General features: G+C 38.3%; 2 protein-coding genes across 5 annotated transcripts in view; one reads left to right on the top strand and one right to left on the bottom strand.

The window, feature by feature from the left end:
• The window catches only part of tctn1 (tectonic family member 1), a 36,897-nt gene extending 30,332 nt beyond the window's left edge, over positions 1–6,565 (top strand). Inside the window, exons 12-14 of the mRNA XM_043715681.1 lie at positions 1,459–1,615; positions 3,397–3,522; positions 4,751–6,565. Coding sequence (XP_043571616.1) covers positions 1,459–1,615; positions 3,397–3,522; positions 4,751–4,894 — 427 coding nt within the window. The 3' untranslated portion in view covers positions 4,895–6,565. The remainder of the gene's footprint in view (positions 1–1,458; positions 1,616–3,396; positions 3,523–4,750) is intronic.
• A 31-nt stretch (positions 6,566–6,596) lies between these two features.
• Positions 6,597–18,076, bottom strand: part of hvcn1 (hydrogen voltage-gated channel 1) — a 16,592-nt gene continuing 5,112 nt past the window's right edge. For all 4 annotated transcript variants that reach the window (XM_043715683.1, XM_043715687.1, XM_043715685.1 and 1 more), the window contains exons 3-6: positions 13,613–13,717; positions 7,262–7,493; positions 6,953–7,065; positions 6,597–6,876 (exon numbers count right to left, since the gene is read on the bottom strand). In XM_043715683.1, the coding sequence (XP_043571618.1) occupies positions 6,811–6,876; positions 6,953–7,065; positions 7,262–7,493; positions 13,613–13,717 (516 nt within the window). In that variant the 3' untranslated portion in view covers positions 6,597–6,810. The remainder of the gene's footprint in view (positions 6,877–6,952; positions 7,066–7,261; positions 7,494–13,612; positions 13,718–18,076) is intronic.

Below are 18,076 nucleotides of genomic sequence, written 5' to 3'. Positions count from 1 at the left end.
CTCACTTCCCCTTCCCCCACCTCATCCTAGTTTCAAACTTCCAGCTCCGCACTGTCCCCTTGACCTGTCTGGACTTGTCCGATCTGCCTAGCTCCTTTTCCACCTATCTTCGTATCATCTGCAAATTTACTGACTCACCCTTCGACTCCCTCATCCAAGTCATTAATAAAAATTACGAACAGCAGAGGACCCAGAACTGATCCCTGCGGAACTCCACTTGTAACTGGGCTCCAGGCTGAATATTTACCATCTACCACCACTCTCTGACTTCGACCGGTTAGCCAGTTTTCTATCCAACTGGCCAAATTTCCCTCCATCCCATGCTCCTGACTTTCCGCATAAGCCTACCATGGGGAACCTTATCAAATGCCTTACTAAAATCCATGTACACTACATCCACCCTCATCCACATGCTTGGTTACCTTCTCAAAGAATTCAAGGCAAGACCTACCCCTCACAAATCCGTGTAAGGCAAGACCTACCCCTCACAAATCCGTGCTGGCTGTCCCTAATCAAGCAGTGGCTTTCCAGATACTCATAAATCCTATTCCTCAGTACCCTTTCCATTACTTTGCCTACCACCAAAGTAAGACTAACTAGCCTGTAATTCCCGGGGTTATCCCTATTCCCTTTTTTGAACAGGGGCACAACATTCGCCACTCTCCAGTCCCCTGGTACCACCCCCATTGACAGTGAAGAAGGACATCAATCTGTGAGATTCACTACACCAGAGTCAGGTGGATGCTAGGACACTGAATAAATTTGAGGAGATATTTTTATTTAATGACAGGTTAAAGGGTTATGAGAAACAGGTAGGGAAATAGAATTGAAGCTGAGAGGAGATCAACTAGGATCTTAAATGGAAGTGAAGGATTGAGGGGCTGAATTGCTTATTCTTGCCCCTAGTTCTTCTGTTTTTTGGTGGTGTTTCTATGCATCTGCTACCTTTATTTTTCTCGATGGCAGAGGTTGTTTGGAAGACAGTCTTTGGTAACAAAAGCAGTTAACATTTGAAGGTTGTGATTTTTCATTAGCACAGCAAGGATGGCACCATTTCTTTCAAGTGTTCCTTAAATTTTTGACGACTTCCTCAGATTATTTTTGCAGCTGAACACTCTGCTGATAAACCACAGAAAAGTGACGCAGCTGGTTCAGGAATGCCCCATACTGCTGAGTTTAAGTGGAAATGTTTGACGTGAACATTGAAAGCATTATCCAAACCCCTGTCAAACGTCTAGAACCCTTTTGCTTTACAGAGGGTGGAGATTTGTCATCAAGAAATTCCAACCGTCTTTTACAAATGAAGAATATGTATTCATTGAATCCTCTCCTAAGGAAAATGAGCTCCATTATTTCACTGGGTAAAAAGGTTTATTTATAACCTTTTTACTTATAACCTTTTTAGGCTAGAACTATTCCTATATACATTACTAAGAGTCTTCTTATTTATTCTTAAAGAATAACGAACAGCACAACATGCCAACAGTGGTCACAAATCATTAGAAATCTGTTAATCGGCCAAAACTTTCCGAAAATTGTGGCATCGTTTGGAAATTCTCCAGTCCAGTATGCAAAAGACTGGGTGACCATCAAGCAAGTTATCTCTAGAGCTCAGGTAATTACCTGAATAAAATATACAAAAGAGAAAAATCACTATTACATTAATCTTTCTGAAGTATGTAATATTTTGAAATATTAAGTGTCTAAATAAATTAACCGTAGCATTACATTACTCATCTAGCTGCAAGTATAAAAGTTAATGTGTTGGTTGCTTTCTTTGAAAAAGCTTTCCTATAGTCTGTTATCAAAGGCTTTAAACACTAGAAAATAACTGGCAAGGAAATACTGTACTGTATTCTTTTAACTTGCATGAAAGAAATTAATGATTCAAGAATTTTTTTCCCTGACAATTAGTTTATCAAGTCTACTTCTTGTTGGGAGGGAGCCTATCTTTGTTTGGGAATCAATTTAAAGAACGTGGTTGTTGCTGAGGGAATATATGACCAGAACAATGCTCTTAAAATTACTGCATACTTTAAAAGTAAAAACTTACTACTAAATTTTGTTTCAGAGAAATGTCATTTTTCTTTGTTTTAAACAAATATTCCAAAAATTATGCTGTTATTTATATCAGATTTTTCCTACAACGGTGTGGGCTGGATCTTATAGGAAAATGCCTTGTTAGATTTTTCTTTCTGCATCATAATTTGTTTTAGTTACAAACTGCATTGGTACGGTGAGGACACTGGGGAATCTGGGACCTGCATGAATAGCTGATCAACCCTGTTTCTCTATGAGTAATGAAGTTCAACAATTGGAAAAGAAACTGAGGGACCATGATGGAGGAGGATGAATTAGACTCAAATCAGATATGCTGGCTAGAGATAGAAAAGAAAAATGTAAAAAACTGAAAACACATGCACAATTCTAACTATTGGAACTCTACATGCTACTGGAATGAATTAGACTCTCATTTATTGTAACTTCTCTGACTTTAAGTTGTTCAATTTCTAGTCTAGAAGCTAAACTGACATTGCATTATCTTGTTGTTAAAAGTCTTGTACTTTTGTGTCAACTTTTGTGTTGAGTTTAAAGGTCAACAAATATACAAATCCATTCAAATATTAAGTATATTAGGGAAGTTGCTGGCAGGATTCTGGTTGTATGAAATACATTGATCAGTAATTTCTGGACATTTGCAACTCTTGATGAACAGTTGTGCATTTGTAACATTGTCTATCAATAAGTTACATTTTCCATTGAGAAACACTGCAGTTCTCTGCACTTCAGCTGAATTTTTCAATCATTGGCAAATAAATGCGTTTTCAACAATTTTTCACATTGACTTTGCATGTACATTTACACTAGATGTGTAGGTTAGGTTCATTAGTCAGGGATAAATATAGGCTAGGGGGAATAGGTCTGGGTGAGTTACTCTTTGGAGGGTTGGTGTGGACTTGTTGGGCTGAAGGGTCTGTTTCCACACTGTAGAAATTCTACAGCAAATAAAACTATCCATTTTCTAATGCCAATTGCACGCAAAGTTTTACAGTGTTGGGGGATGTCACGTCATCCTATCATTACTTGTTTTTTTCTTACGTACATGGGATCGCAACATACAAGATAGCACTCTTACTTATACTCTGCAGAAAAAGTAAATCTTCCTTTATGGTTTGCATTCAAGGAATTAGTGACTTGAATAAATGTTGGCTATTATTACAAGTAATATACATCTGTAAGGCCAAATTAACAATCTTCTACATCAGAATTTTGGATATCTAACTTTGAGAAATGCTTGCGTAGGCAGCTGCAAGCTTTTAAAATATTCCAATTTTTCATGAGTATACTTTAACTGAATTCAAATCTTATTAAAATATAAGTACCCTTTGTTTACAGAGTTGCGATTGTGAAGTTCCTCAGTCTTTAGTTCTCAGGGTGATGTGGACGAAGTATGGATCCTTAATAAATCCACAAGCTAAAATAATTGACGTCACGCAAACAATCCGAAAAGCCTGCATTATGGTATGTCAGTGATTCTCTTAACAGAAGAAGCTATTTATTTTAAAAGACAGTGTAATACCAATCAAAAGAAAGTAAGCATTGTAGACTACAGAGACAATTATGTGAAGTGTGGTAACACACATTTCAATGATTACAAACATTAAGATTGCCTAAGTCAGCATTTTGCCTTCTAACGGCTTACTAATGCATTCAGCACTGCCATGATTTAAGTTTACAGTTGGCTAGGATTCCCCTTGGTTTACTTTTGTTTTGATTTTTTTTGTCCCTTGTATCACAGGTGACTCTCGCTGTCAAGCTCCAATATCCTGTACCTTGCAAAGTACTTATTCTTACTGAGACTTTGATAGTCATTTTGGCCATATTATTAGAAATTCAAACTGTCTAGCAATTATGTTCCTTTTGTTACTAAAAAAAATCCTCTGTCTCTGAAGCATTTCTCTTTAAAATGGCAGAGCTTCATATTGTAGCTTATTTGAACTCAATATATTACATTGTCTTATTCAGTTGTTCATTGCTGAAGCCATCTATTTCAAGGAAGTGCTATGATCCTAAGTTTTATAAACATTTGAGTTTAAGAGCCACAGTATCTCTTTTAAAAAGAGTTGGAACCTATATTAATCTGAACTATCTGTTGGAAATTCTGAATGAATGTTGACTGTGGCTGATGAGGAATGAGGAAGAAAGCTGTCCATTGCAGGAAGGTTTAAATGATCCAGACAAGTGGGCAGAAAATTGCCAACTTGAACTGAGTTCAGAGAACTATCAGAAGTGGTTCATTTGTAGAAAACAGACAAAGCAAGGGAAATACACAATTATTGATAGATATTAGAGGAATATCAGATTTTAGAATACATATCCACATATCCTTAAAGGCAGTGGGGTAGTTAAGGCATACTGAACACTTTGTGACTTTCCTATACATTGGATAATGCACTTATTTTTCCAGGAAATGTATGATGCTAAGTACTTGGAGACTAAGTCCACCATATTAATATATTTCTTAAGAGTTCATAAATTTATCTATACCGAACAAATTATCTTTCCTATACTTACAAATCTCAAGCAATTGATAGGAAAAAGTCTTAAAGAATTTTAAAATTCTAACTTCGCTAAAGCCAATTCTTCAGGCAGCAAGGGTGTGTGCTGTAGAATAAGTAATTATAAACAATTTCAGTTTTCAAAAATTGCTGAATTCTCTTGCATTATCAAACTAATTTTTATTTTCTAGATGCCTTTGAAATCTCCAAAAACGTTACATATTTCTACCTCTGTTACGTTTACGGATATGTCAGCATCTGCCCAACCTGGATACAAAATGAGGCCAACGATCGATGCTGAATTACCCTATGATTTCTTCTTTCCCTTTTTGTGAAAGGACCTGAACTGCTCACGGAGGCAGGATTATATTTAAACTTTTGCCTGAAATTGATCATATGTCTGCTTTATAAAGTTAGATTATTTTTCAAACATTTGAACTTCCAGTTGCAATTCCCTCAAGTGTCATTTTTCTACCTAGATATTGGATCAAATAATTTGTATTTATTTATATTTTGTACATTAATGGAAGAACCAGCACAGGTTTCCAACCACACTACATTTACAGAACAAGAATTGCATCTACAAGCAGCTCATCTTTAACAGCACTGAAATTAATACACATGCAGAGCAGAAAGTACTGTAATATTTATAGCATTAATTATTTTTAAGGATTTTGGACACTATTTAAACTGTATTGTAAATGGTCCGGTACCATCATTTTGTCTTTTTTTTTAAATGATGCTTTCAATGCAGGGAGAATTTTTAAATCTAATTTGTATTTTTACAATTCATACGTGTTATATCTTACAATTGTTCTAAGATGTGTATGACCATCTTCTTAATTCAACTATTTATTTCAAGTTAATCTTGTTTTAAGTTACTGATTTCCATAACTATTTCAAAATGACATATAGAAACTAATCATTTAATAACAAATTGTCAATATTTCTTTTGTATTTATTAAAATTCATTTTGTATAAATTTATTGTATGTTTGTGCATCTGAAATGAATTAAAACCATGGTCTTTATACATTTGTCTTGACTAACTATGTAAAGCATGTTATTAATTTTGCATGTGCACAAATCATCTAGTCAATAAATAAAAGCAGTTTGACAAAAGTATTACTCTGTACATATTCTTGGAATCTATTTACTTAGTAATTCTCATGAATGAATAAAAAAAACTTTATTTGACTTTCATCCCATCTACCACCCCCTGAGAAAAAGCTGTAGTGAATACTGACTAAATCAACCCAATCTCTCTTTACCTAACAATCCTGTTTCCCAATAATCAGGCGGGTGGATCTTTGCATCATTCCCTGTATGGTAAGATCTAAAGATAGATGTGACAGAGACAGATTTCACTTAAATCAAAGATACCAATTTTCCAAAATGTTATTTTTTTCTTCCAAGGTGGAAGCCACACAGTTTCAGTGTATATTCAAACCCAGAGACCGCAATGACAGCTCAGTTAGAAAATGTTGTAACACACACAGATGGCAGTGAGTTAATGCTTTGAGTTTTATATGATTTGTTAGGAATGGAGGGTAAGTGAAGCTGAGTTAATATTCAGACAACAACAAGAAACAACATATTTCTACCATTCTTCAGTTCTGAAGAGTTGGACTCAAATTTAAATGTTGACTCACCTTATCACTGCCAGACTTGCTGAGTATATTCAACATTTTGTTTTCATTTCAGATACCAGAGGCTGCTAATGATGGTTACTACCTATCCCAGTAAGCAGTCAGCACCTTTAGCATGGAAGAGATAATCTAGTCTTTTGTGGCACTCAAATGGTGAAGTACAACCAGTTTTAATTGTGTTCCATTCTCAGTCACATTGCTGAGGGTACAGTCTTCCCAGTAGCCTCTTGGATGTGATATTCATGGTAAACCGCATGTATATACTCCTGGCTCCAATCAGCTCCAATTCAGGAGGTAAAAGGAAAAGGACATAGGATTGTAATCACAAATGAAATTCATCCAGATCCCTTTTGCCTGATGAGTAATATAAACATAAGGATAATGATTTGAACAACTCGCCTTTTTATTTAAAAACACTTGAATTATGGGAAGAAAGCTTAACTATCATTCTTTGGTCTCACATAATTGTTAGAAAAATGTACACCATTATCTTCTGATGTACACAAGAAAAGCTATGGAAAAACTTAGGTAGAGTGTTTACAAAAATTATTTCAAGTGTCATTCTATATTCAGGTTTCATTCAAACTGATGTAGAAAACAATTTTAGTTGGTCTGATAGTTTATGCTGTGTTCCTGGAGCAATCTATGTAGTCTCTCAACTTCTTGTGTCTACAAAAGGAATTTGAGAAGTTAGAAATAATTTATTTTAAAAACAAATGACCTTTTATAAGGTGGATGATCTTACCAGTTGCGTGCACTCATTCTGGAGCTCACCAATTCTCCGGGTGAGGTGGGCATTTGCATGTTTGAGCTCAGTTTCTTTCTTTACTGCACGTGACTTCACAGTCATCAAGATTCCTACAGTGAATTAAGAACATATTATTAAGTGTACAGAATGGTCAGTTTATTTTTGTTTTAAAGTTAAACAATTGACTTATTAATATAGCTTTCCTGCAAATGCCGTAGTGCTTAAGGTGTCAATACAAAAGAAATCCATCCTGCCTTTCCAAATTTTTTATCACCCCATTTAAAGATATTTAATTATGAACCATACCATTTATTATTCTTGCCACTCTCCACAGTCGTAGCAGAATAAGTAAGCCCACGCCATCAAAGGCATCTTCGCGGGAGATGTAGACAATATCAAGAATGAAAGATACAATAACAATTATTGCATCCAGGACCTCAAACTTGTGCCAGAAAAATTCCATTCGGAAGGCATATAATTTACCAATTAGTTCCAATATAAAGAAAGTCAAAATAGCAATACTCAGGTAGTGAAATACCTAGAAAAGAAAGGAACTTTGTTAAATCTGCAGTCAAACAATAGATGAATAAAACATTTGTGATTTAACATATAGAAAATTATGTTCAATGTAGCCTCTTTGATAGTCATTCTAATTAATTGCCATATACATTTGTCAATCTGCTGAAAACTATTCTTTTATTAGGTTGTACCCTAATGGCTGCATACATAAATGTCCTAATCATTTGTGGTTCAGTTCCAAATATGGGCTAGTAAGTGTTTGTAAAGAGAAGATGTGACAGTATTCTCCAAGGATTTTGTAGCTGCTTGCTATACAACACAATCTGAAATTTGATGGTTGACATGTGCCTTGATTTTCATCAAATGAGAGAGCACCTCTGTTGTAGCAAGGGCAGTCAGGAATCCCAAGTCCCACCCCGAACCCACATTTCTCATTTTCACAAGGAGAGTCTACAGTTTGTACATACCTCCTTCCCAGAGGCAGTTGGTCATTTACATGGAGTTCCTGATGTCTGGGATCCTGACTATGGAGACAGGCCAGCAAGTCTGTCCTCAGCGAATTTCTTTTGCATTGCCAGATTACCCCTTTTGGAGAGCTGAGGTACCCTTGCAGACATTAGTCCTAGGACAGCTTGGGAGTGGACATCAGGTATCCTTTGGGGATTAGGTTCACTTCCTTTTTGGACTGTTAACTCGGGAGAAGATGCAAGTAGACGCCTGGAACTGAGCAATATCTCAGATGTTTTATGCATGGATGTACTTTTCTCGATAAGAGTGCAGTGTGCAACGTGCGATATAAGTATTAGAACTATATTTTTTCTCCTATGTACATGGGTACTTATGGATACTTGATGAGTTAGCATGGTTGGTGAAGGGGGCAAGTGTGGAAGTAAGTACTAGGTGAGGAGTGGGGTATAAGGAGTCACGGGATGGGTACAGGGCATTAGCTTACATTAGGTGGATGTGTTGTCTTTATCCCTCTCTGGAGAGGTAAGATACTGCTTTGAGGATGGTTCTGGGGCATATTTAATGAAGGAAGAAAAATTCAGGGCTTTATGTTTAGATTTACACACAAGGATTGGTCTCCTGAAAGTAACAAGAACAAGCTGCAAACACTCATGAAACCATATGTCAGCATAAGTTTCTGTCTTTGAAGAAAGGGAAGTATAGAATAGACAAGAACTAAGTCAAAAGACCAGACTACGTGTGTTGCAAGCAGAATCAAGAAAAAATATCATAGAATCCCTACAATATGGAAACAGGCCATTTAGTCCAACAAGTCCACACCAACCCTCTGAAGAGTGACCTATTCCCTTACCCTATTACTATATATTTACCCCTGACTAGTGCACCTAACCTATACATCCCTGAATACCATGGGGAATTTAACATGACCAATTCACCTAACCTGCACATCTTTGGATTGAGAGAGGAAACCGGAGCACCCGATGGAAACCCACATAGACATGGGGAGAATGTGCAAACTCCACACAGACAGGTGCATGAAGCTGGAATCGAACCGGGTCCCTGGCACTGTGAGGCAACCATGCTAGCCACTGAGCCACCATGCCACTTATACAGTGCAAAAATTTCAAATTAATATGTTGGGTAAACAGGGATCAAAGTGAAGACTAACTAAAGAAAGAATTGTCTTAGAATAGGACGCAAGCAAGAAGGCATTAGCCAAGATAACTTCATTTCGGGAATAAACTTTGAGGCTTTTCAGGAAAGTACTGGAAAACTCCAAGATTGGAGGAGATGACAAAGACATACATGAAGGCTTTAAAAGTTGTGGATGTAAAGTAAATGTAAAGGCAGATGAAATTGAGAAGTTGGAGGTAGATTGTCTTGGTGATGGAATTGATATGAACTTGGGAAGCAGGACAGTGACGTTTTGGTCACTGGGTTGAACCTGAGAAAAGTATCAGAAGGGGGATGGAATTATGTACTAATGTGGGAGAGCATTTGGCAGCAGTTAAAAGGATTGCTTCAGTCTTAGTGGAGTTCGAAAAATGTTTGTTCGTTCCCAAAGTTGTTAGACAAGAGTAAGATGAGAGTGAGGATTTTGAAATCCAGGGCAATGGCGGCTAGATAAAGCAGGAAGTTGACCCCATACTAATGGATAATATTTACTCTGGGATAGCAGACGCCCATGGAAAAGCAGGATAATAATGGAGCTAAATGTTTGTGCAAGAATAGATCAAAATCAAAAACGGTGTGCTGGCTACATTGGAACAAATAAGGGCAGAGGCACAAGGGGACCAGAGGAACTATAACCATTAAAGATTGAACAAGTCTACATTCTCTGAAGTTTAGAAGGAGGAGAAGTGATCTCACTCAAACATACAAAATCAACGTAGGGATTGACAGAGCAGAGACAAGAATGACATTTGCCATGTCTGGGAGATATAGAATCAGGGCATGTGGTCTCAGTTTAAGGGATCTGTCATTTATGAATGATATAGGGAGGAACTTCTTCACTCAGTGCATGATGAGTTTTTGTAATTCTTTGTCCCAGAGGACTGCGTCATAGAAATCTATGAATCTCAGTCTTAACAGACACCATGTGTTAAAAACATCAAGTGATAAAAGAAATTGTACAGGAAAATGGTGTTAAATGTAAAAGATCAGCTCATTGAATGGCTTCAAGGTCTGAATGGGTTTCCGCTATTCCTATTTTTTATGCTTGCTTGTTCTTATTAAATCCCTTGCATCTGCACTACCACATGTTTTGGCTGATCTTACCTCAATGCCATTTGCCCATCTTAGTTCTTTAATCTTTGATACCCTTACCCAAGAAAAATCTATCGATCAGTCTTAAAAGCTTTAATTGTCCTAGAATCCACAGCTTTCTGAGGAAATATAATTCCAGATTATCCCAGACTTTGTGAAGAAATGCTTCCCAATTTTATCACAAATGGCCGACTCTCACTTTAAGTAAATGTCCCATCATTTTTAATTGCACCCCTCCCCAGAGGAATAGTTTCTCTGTATCAACTTGTTGATTCCTTTTAACATTTGTTGAAGCACCTCCACCAGATAACCACATAATCTTCTATATCGAAAAGGCAATACTAGCCAAATGTGTGCAATTTATCGAGATAATTCAATCCTTAAGCACACGCAAAATTATTCGATTACCTTCCTTCAGAAAGGAATTTATGTTTTTTTAAAAAGCTGTCCTCTTAAGAATTTAAGTAGATTATACTCAAAATTGATATTTTCATTGTGAATTTTAATATGTCATCAGAATGGCCAGGGCTACAACATCTGGACAGTGAATTCCCTGTGACTCCTCATCCAAAATGACATCACTGCCTCCCTCTGTGTAGCCTTATGTAGCTTTGCCTAAGGATTATTGGTTAAATTGTGAACCAAGGACAAGTTTTCTCTCCCTAAACCTTGTCACAAGTAAAATTGAGATCAACCAACTCGTATTTACCTGTATCAAAGCCCAGCATTTCTGATTTTAATGGGTCAGCCACACTCAAAGTCAACAACATCCAGGACAAAACAGCCCATGTGATTGATACCACACAAACAAAAAAAATCTATTCCCTGCCATCAGTGATGCTCAATAGTTGCAGTGTGTTCTGTCTTACAAAGTGCACTGCAGAAATTTGCAAAGATCCTTGGAAAGCACCTTTCAAACCGATGACCACTTCGATCTAGAAGGACAAGGGCAGCAGAAAACCACTCACCATCCTGACTTGGAAATAGATCGCTGCTTCTTCACCGTCACTGGATCAAAATCCTGGAATTTCCTCCCTAACAGCCTACGTACAGCACATGGACTGCTAGCAGTTCAAGAAGGCAGCTGACCACCAACCACTCTCTCAAGGGCAACTAAGAATAGGCAGTAAATGCCGGCCAGCCCATGCTGCCCACATCCCATAAGCAAAAAAAAAAATTGGTAAATATAGAACCACAAAGGGACTGCATTCCAGTGCTATTACTAAAAACAACAAAATGTTTCTGCACACCAATTCCAAAATCTGGACTGCCTTCTTATTTATTTTTTATTTGGTGTCTTCCATGATAGTTTAGTTGGTGGATGAAAGATACATTTCAGCAATTGTGTTGTTATTGACAATGTTATTAAATCTTACATAGAACAGGATGTGAAAAACCTGATGAAATGGGTGTGCCCATGTGGTTATCAAAGTTTTGATTACTGTACATTCATTATTGGCACTGCTTTATTGTACTCAACTGCTTTAGCTGTTGTACATTTTTTTATGTTCTCTCCTGTTTCAATTATCCAAAGCAAAATAAATTACAGGGCTCCAAGGAAAACAGTGTGTGTGAACTAGGCACGTTGTTTCATAAAATTCACAAAGACAATAAGGCAAGTTATCTTCCTCTGTCCTCTAAACATTGTCTTGATTCTATTCTGTAATTTGTTCATGTTATTGCATGTTTCTTTCCATTTTGTTTCTTCTTGTTAATTGACATTTCACTCATTTAACTTCAGACTTCGTAAAAACATACGCTAACCTCAGGATGAGACTTGTATCTGCAAAATTACATGCAACTCTGAATATTAATAAGTCAAATTTTCTAAAATGATGATAAATGTAATGCAAAATAACTAAATCAGTATATTTAAATGAAAATGGAGTGTGACTTTTGCAATATGCAAATGTATTTCTGCACAGGGTAGGAATGAATACAACATCAAGGGTTCTGATCTTTACTACACAATGGTCTTCATTAAGAATTGGATTCAGGGAAAAAGATTCTGTGGGAAAGTCTTCATCTTTATTGCTATTCTGTGTGTGATGATCCAGGCAGGATGTTTACTCTTTGTAAATGAATTTGCAAAGCAGGCAATATTAACAGGGAAACGTTAATGAAACAGAATTGACAAATGATCTGATCATGAATAAAGGCTGCTTATAAATTGCATTGAATATACTTGGTATGATTTACTGATTCATTTGTGATACTATTAAATTTAAGTGTAATGAAATAGCTATTTAATTGTGTTTACACAGTATGGAAGATTTCACTGTGTTTGTGCTAACTTTGTGTCAAAAACTAACTCTGTTCCCAATATTTCTCTGTGCTTCCCTTCACCACAGCCTGTGGAAGAGCTGCAACAACTTTCCCTGTTCAAAATGACTCAATCTTTCAGTATTATTTTAATTAAATAGCCATTCATAAAATCCTCAGTAAAATTCTTTTCCTATTTAAACCATAAAAATGTGATCATTTTAAACAAAAACAGAAATTGCTGGAGGAATTTAGCAGGTCTGGCAGCATCTGTAGGCAGAAAGCCGAGTTAATGTTTCAAATCCAGTTACCCTTCTTCAGAGGTTGATTAAATAAACTCTCAAAATGTTCTTGATCTTTTCTACTCTAGTGCAGAACTACAGCCTTTTGAAATAATTATAGTTTATTATTCCTTTCATCATCCTGGTCAATCTACTCTGTCTGTCTATGGTATTAATGTCCTCTATTCAACACATACTCTAACTAACCATAGCCTTGTACTAATTTATCATTACTCTCATTTAAAACCTCATTTCATGCCAACATTTCACACTAGAAGTCCATATTTGCTCTTAGTTCATCCAGAAATATTTCTGTGCCTGGTTAACTTAAAAAGCTGAAAAAGACCCTCTAACTAAATATATGTTACATCACTGATACTAGACGAATTAGTGATTTACATCAGTAGTGGAATCTGGCCATCTAACTCTACATCATTTCCACTGCAAAGACTTCCACACATTAACATCATCTTCCTACAGAAGTCTTCATCTATGTCTCTGTCACTTTCAGATTCAAAGATTATAAACTTCAGCTCATGCAAGCTTGTTATACCCAATGCCTCACTACCACATTATCCTGTCCACAAGACCTAAATTAAAAATTCTTATCATCTGGTTTTAACATCCTTCGTGGCCTTATCCTTCCTCATCTTCAAGTTGTTCATTCTCTACAAATTCCCCAGCCTAGATCCACTAAATTTTGCATTTCCCATCACACCACTGTTAGCTGTTGATGTCTCAAGAAACTGAATTTATGTCTAAACCTTGTTGCCACTCTATAACTTTCACCTTTAACCAAGCTTTAAAACATATAAATGTAAGTTGTTGCTATTAAAGTTGACATAAATGCATTTCACCATACCTGAGGTGCTATTTTCTCTTTGTCCGCTTCAATGACTGCTAAATCCATGAGCAATTCACACAGCACAAACAATGCATCCAGAATGACTAAACACACAACTGCAATCTGTTTTAAATAAAACATTGGAAGTAAGTGCATTGTAGGAATAGGTACAGCAAACACAGCCATAGCACATTATTTGCAGTAAATCCTATTCAGAGCAGGTTCTTAACATCTTTCCTACAATTAAATGTAACAATTTCTTATCATCTTCCTTGCCTGCCTGGAAACAGTGGTCCAGTTTGCAAACAACCTTTGTCTTGATTATACATATGTACAACATGTTGTTGTTTCACCCATTTAAAGAATATTTACGGTACAGTATATCTTTTTACTTAAAGAACTCAAAATGTGAATTTCATGACATTTATCATTTTATTTCACTAATATGATAATTTGACAGTTACTAGTAGCTGACTTTAACAATTAAACAAGAGACTAATACCTGTTTACTCCATAGACCAATCAGAATTTCAAAATTTTACTTTGTTGGTGCAGCTTACTATTTTAAAGTTTCTCACAAGAAATACAACTGATGAAGATCAGCCTTTAAAAGCGTAGTGTCTCCAGTGCAGACCTGTTGGTTACTTTGCTCTAGTTTTTATGGTTGAAACATTATTGCTGGAACAGCACAGCAGGTCAGGCAGCATCCAGGGAACAGGAGATTCGACGTTTCGGGCACAGGCCCTTCTTCAGGAATGAGCAGAGAGTGTTCAGCAGGAGAAGATAAAAGGTAGGGAGGAGGGACTTGGAGGAGGGGCGTTGGAAATGTGATAGGTGGAAAGAGGTCAAGGTGAGGGTGATAGGACGGAGTAGGATGGAGGCGGAGAGGTCAACAAGAAGACTGCAGGTCAGGAAGGCGGAGCCGGGCTGGAGGGATTCGGCTGAGACAAGGGGAGGGGGGATGAAGAAACTGGTGAAGTCCAAGTTCATCCCCTGTGGTTGGAGGGTTCCCAGTAGGAAGATAAGACGCTCCTCCTCCGACCGTCGCGTTGTTGTGGTTTGGCGGTGGATGAGTCCAATGACCTGCATATCCTCGGTGGAGTGGGAGGGGGAGTTGAAATGCTGTGCTACAGGGTGATTGGGTTGGCCCAGAGGTGCTCTCTGAATCGCTCCGCAAGTAGGCGGCCTGTCTCCCCAATATAGAGGAGGCCACACCGGCTGCAGCGGATGCAGTAGATAATGTGGGTGGAGGGGCAGGTGAATCTGTGGCGGATATGGAAGTTTCCCTTGGGGCCATGGAGAGAAGTGAGGGGGGAGGTGTGGGCGCAAGTGTTGCACCTCCTGCGGTTGCAAGGGAAGGCGCCGGGAGTGGAGGTTGGGTCGGTGAGGGGTGTGGATCTGACAAGGGAGTCACGGAGGGAGTGGTCTCTACGGAAAGCTGATAGAGGAGGGGAGGGAAATATAGCGTTGGTGGTGGGGTCCGTTTGGAGGTGGCGGAAGTGACGGCGGATGATGCGCTCTACATGGAGGCCTGACCTGCTGTGCTGTTCCAGCAATAAAGTTTCAACTTTGATCTCCAGCATCTGCAGACCTCACTTTCTCCTCTAGTTTTTATGGGTCCAGAAATATATGTGTTGAACACATTCTAATACACTATTACAAAGAGGTTAGATAGGCTGGGATTTTTATCATGGGAGTGTTGGAGATGGAGGGCTGACCTTAGAGGTTTATAAAATCACGATGGGGTATAGAGGAGGTAAATGGCAAATGGGGATTTCAAGACAATGGGGTGTATTTTTCAGGTGAGGGGAGCAAGACATAAAAAAGATATGAGGAGAATCTTTTTGATTTTACACAAAGAATGATTCTTGTGTGCAATGAACTTACAGAGAAAGTGGTGGTTGCAGGTACAGTTACAACATTTAAAAGATATTTGGACATGCACATAAATAATAAATGTTTGGAGGGTTATGGGCCAAGTGAAGGCAGGTGAGACTAGTTTAGTTTAGGGTTATGTTTGGCATGGACTGGTTGGACAAAAATGCCTGTTTCCATACTTTATGACTCTTTGAATAGTGAACATTTATGAGGTTTGTCAGCTTCAATAATATCTTTAGCTAAATTATTTCAGGCAATAAATATATAGCGGCAGCTAGTTTAAGAGTAAATTATCAATTTAATCTTTATTACGCGAACAGAAATTTTTCAGCCTCATTTGTTAATTGAGTCACTTGTTACTCAATCCTAACTTTTTTAAAGCTAAATAACCTTTTAAATCATCAATTAGATCATAAGAAATACAAGGAGTGGATACTAGCCCATCAGTCTTGCCCCATCAAGCAATAATTAGATTGTGATCCTAACAGCACTGTCCTGCCTGGTCCCCATTACCTTTGACTCCCTTGTTGATCAAACGTCTGTCCAACTTAGCCATAAATACATTCATTGGCCCAGCATCCACTGCTCTGTGGAAGGAAATTCCAGAGACTGACAACCTGTATTTTCTTAAAATTCATTCATGAGAGCAGGTGTCATTGGCTGGTTCAGCAAGTATTGCCCATCCCCAACTGCCCTTGTGAAGGTGGTGGTGAGCTGCTTTCTTGAACTACTTCAGTCCATTCCTATTAGGGAAAGAATTCCAGGATCTTGACTTAGCAACAGTGATGAAATGAGAATATATTTGCAAATCAGGATGGGTATTGGCTTGGAGGGAACTTTCAGATGATGGTGTTCCCATGTATCTGCTATCTTTGTCCTTTGAAACAACATTGGTGTGATTTTGGAAAGTGCTGTCAAAGGAGCCTTGGTGAATTTCTGCAGTGCATCTTATAAATGGCACAGTGATGGAGGGAGTGAATGTTTCTAGATGTGACAAATATCAAGTGGGCTTCTTTGAGTCATAAAGGTCAATAGTCTTTATCAGCACTTTGGCCAATCGAGGCTGGGCTGGTCAAAAACATCCAATTATTCTAATCCATTTTTCAGCACTTGTCCCATAGCCTTTTATGCCCTGGCCCCGATGGTGTTGTGTTGTTGGAACTGCACTCATCTATGCGATGGGGGAGTATTCCATCCCACTCCCAGCTTGTGCCTTGTAGATGGCGGATAGGCTTTGGGGAGTTAGGAGGTGAGTTACTCACTGCTGTATTCCGAGCCTTCGACCTGCTATTGTAACCCCTATCTCAGTTCAATATCTGGTCAATGATAACCCCCAGGATTGGAGGATTAAGTGATAGCATTGATGGGACAGTAGTTAGATTCTCTCTTGTTGAAGATGGTCATTGCCTGGCATTCCATGGCTCAAAAATCACTTGCTACTCATCAGCCCAAGCCTAAATGTTGTCCAGGTTTATCTGAATTTCGAGATGGATTGCTTCAGTATCTGAGAAGTCACAAATGGTGTTGAACATTGTGCCAAAATCAACGAACATTCACTCATCTGACCTTATGATGGAGAGTAGGTCATTGATGGCAGCTGAAGATGGTTGAGCCAATACACTGAGGACCCCTGCAGAGATGTCCTGGAACTGAGATGACTGGCCTCCAATAACCACCACAATTTTCTTTTGGGCGAGGTATAATAACCAGTGGAGAGTTTTCCCCTCATTCTCATTGACTCTAGTCTTGCTAGGCTGCCTTGATATCACACTCTGTCAAATAGGACATTGATGTCAAGGGCAGTCACTCTCACCTCACCTTGGAATTCAACTCTTTTGTCCACGTTTGAACCAACAACTGTAATCAGATCACAAACAGTGACTCTGGCAGAACCCAGACTGGGCATCAGTGAGCTGGTTATCACTAATCAAGTGCTGCTTAGTAGTACTTCTCTTTATTAATGATCGAGGGTAGACAGATGTAGTGGTAACTGGCTGGGTTGGATTTGTCCTGCTTTTTATGTACAAGACATAACTGAACAATTTTCTACATTGGTTGGGCAGATGCCAGTGTTGTAGTTGTGCTGGAACAGTTTGGTGAGGTGGTGTCAAATTCTGGAACACACAGGTCTTCAGTCCTATTGCTGTTAAATTTTCAAGCCCCATAACCTTTGCAGAAGTGAGTCTCTTCAGTCGTTTCTTGACATAATGTGCAATGTATCAAATTGACTGAAGATTGGCATCTAGAATGCTGGAGCCTCTGGAGGAGGCTAGGAAAGATCATCAATTTAACACTTCTGGCTGAAGATTGCTGCAACTGCTTTCAGCCTCATCTTTTGCATTGTGTTGGGCTCTTCCATCACTGATGGTGGGGATATTTAGAACATAGAAGAATACAGCGCAGTACAGGCCCTTCGGCCCTCGATGTTGCGCCGATCCAAGCCCACCTAACCTACACTAGCCCACGATCCTCCATATGCCTATCCAATGCCGGCTTAAATGCCCATAATGAGGGAGAGTCCACCACTGCTACTGGCAGGGCATTCCATGAACTCACGACACGCTGAGTAAAGAACCTACCCCTAACATCTGTCCTAAACCTACC

Source organism: Chiloscyllium plagiosum, chromosome 25, assembly GCF_004010195.1.
Source record: "Chiloscyllium plagiosum isolate BGI_BamShark_2017 chromosome 25, ASM401019v2, whole genome shotgun sequence".
Taxonomy (NCBI): Eukaryota; Metazoa; Chordata; class Chondrichthyes; order Orectolobiformes; family Hemiscylliidae; genus Chiloscyllium; species Chiloscyllium plagiosum.
The sequence above is the reverse complement of the archived record's forward strand: the minus strand, read 5'-3'. Positions and strand labels throughout refer to the sequence as shown.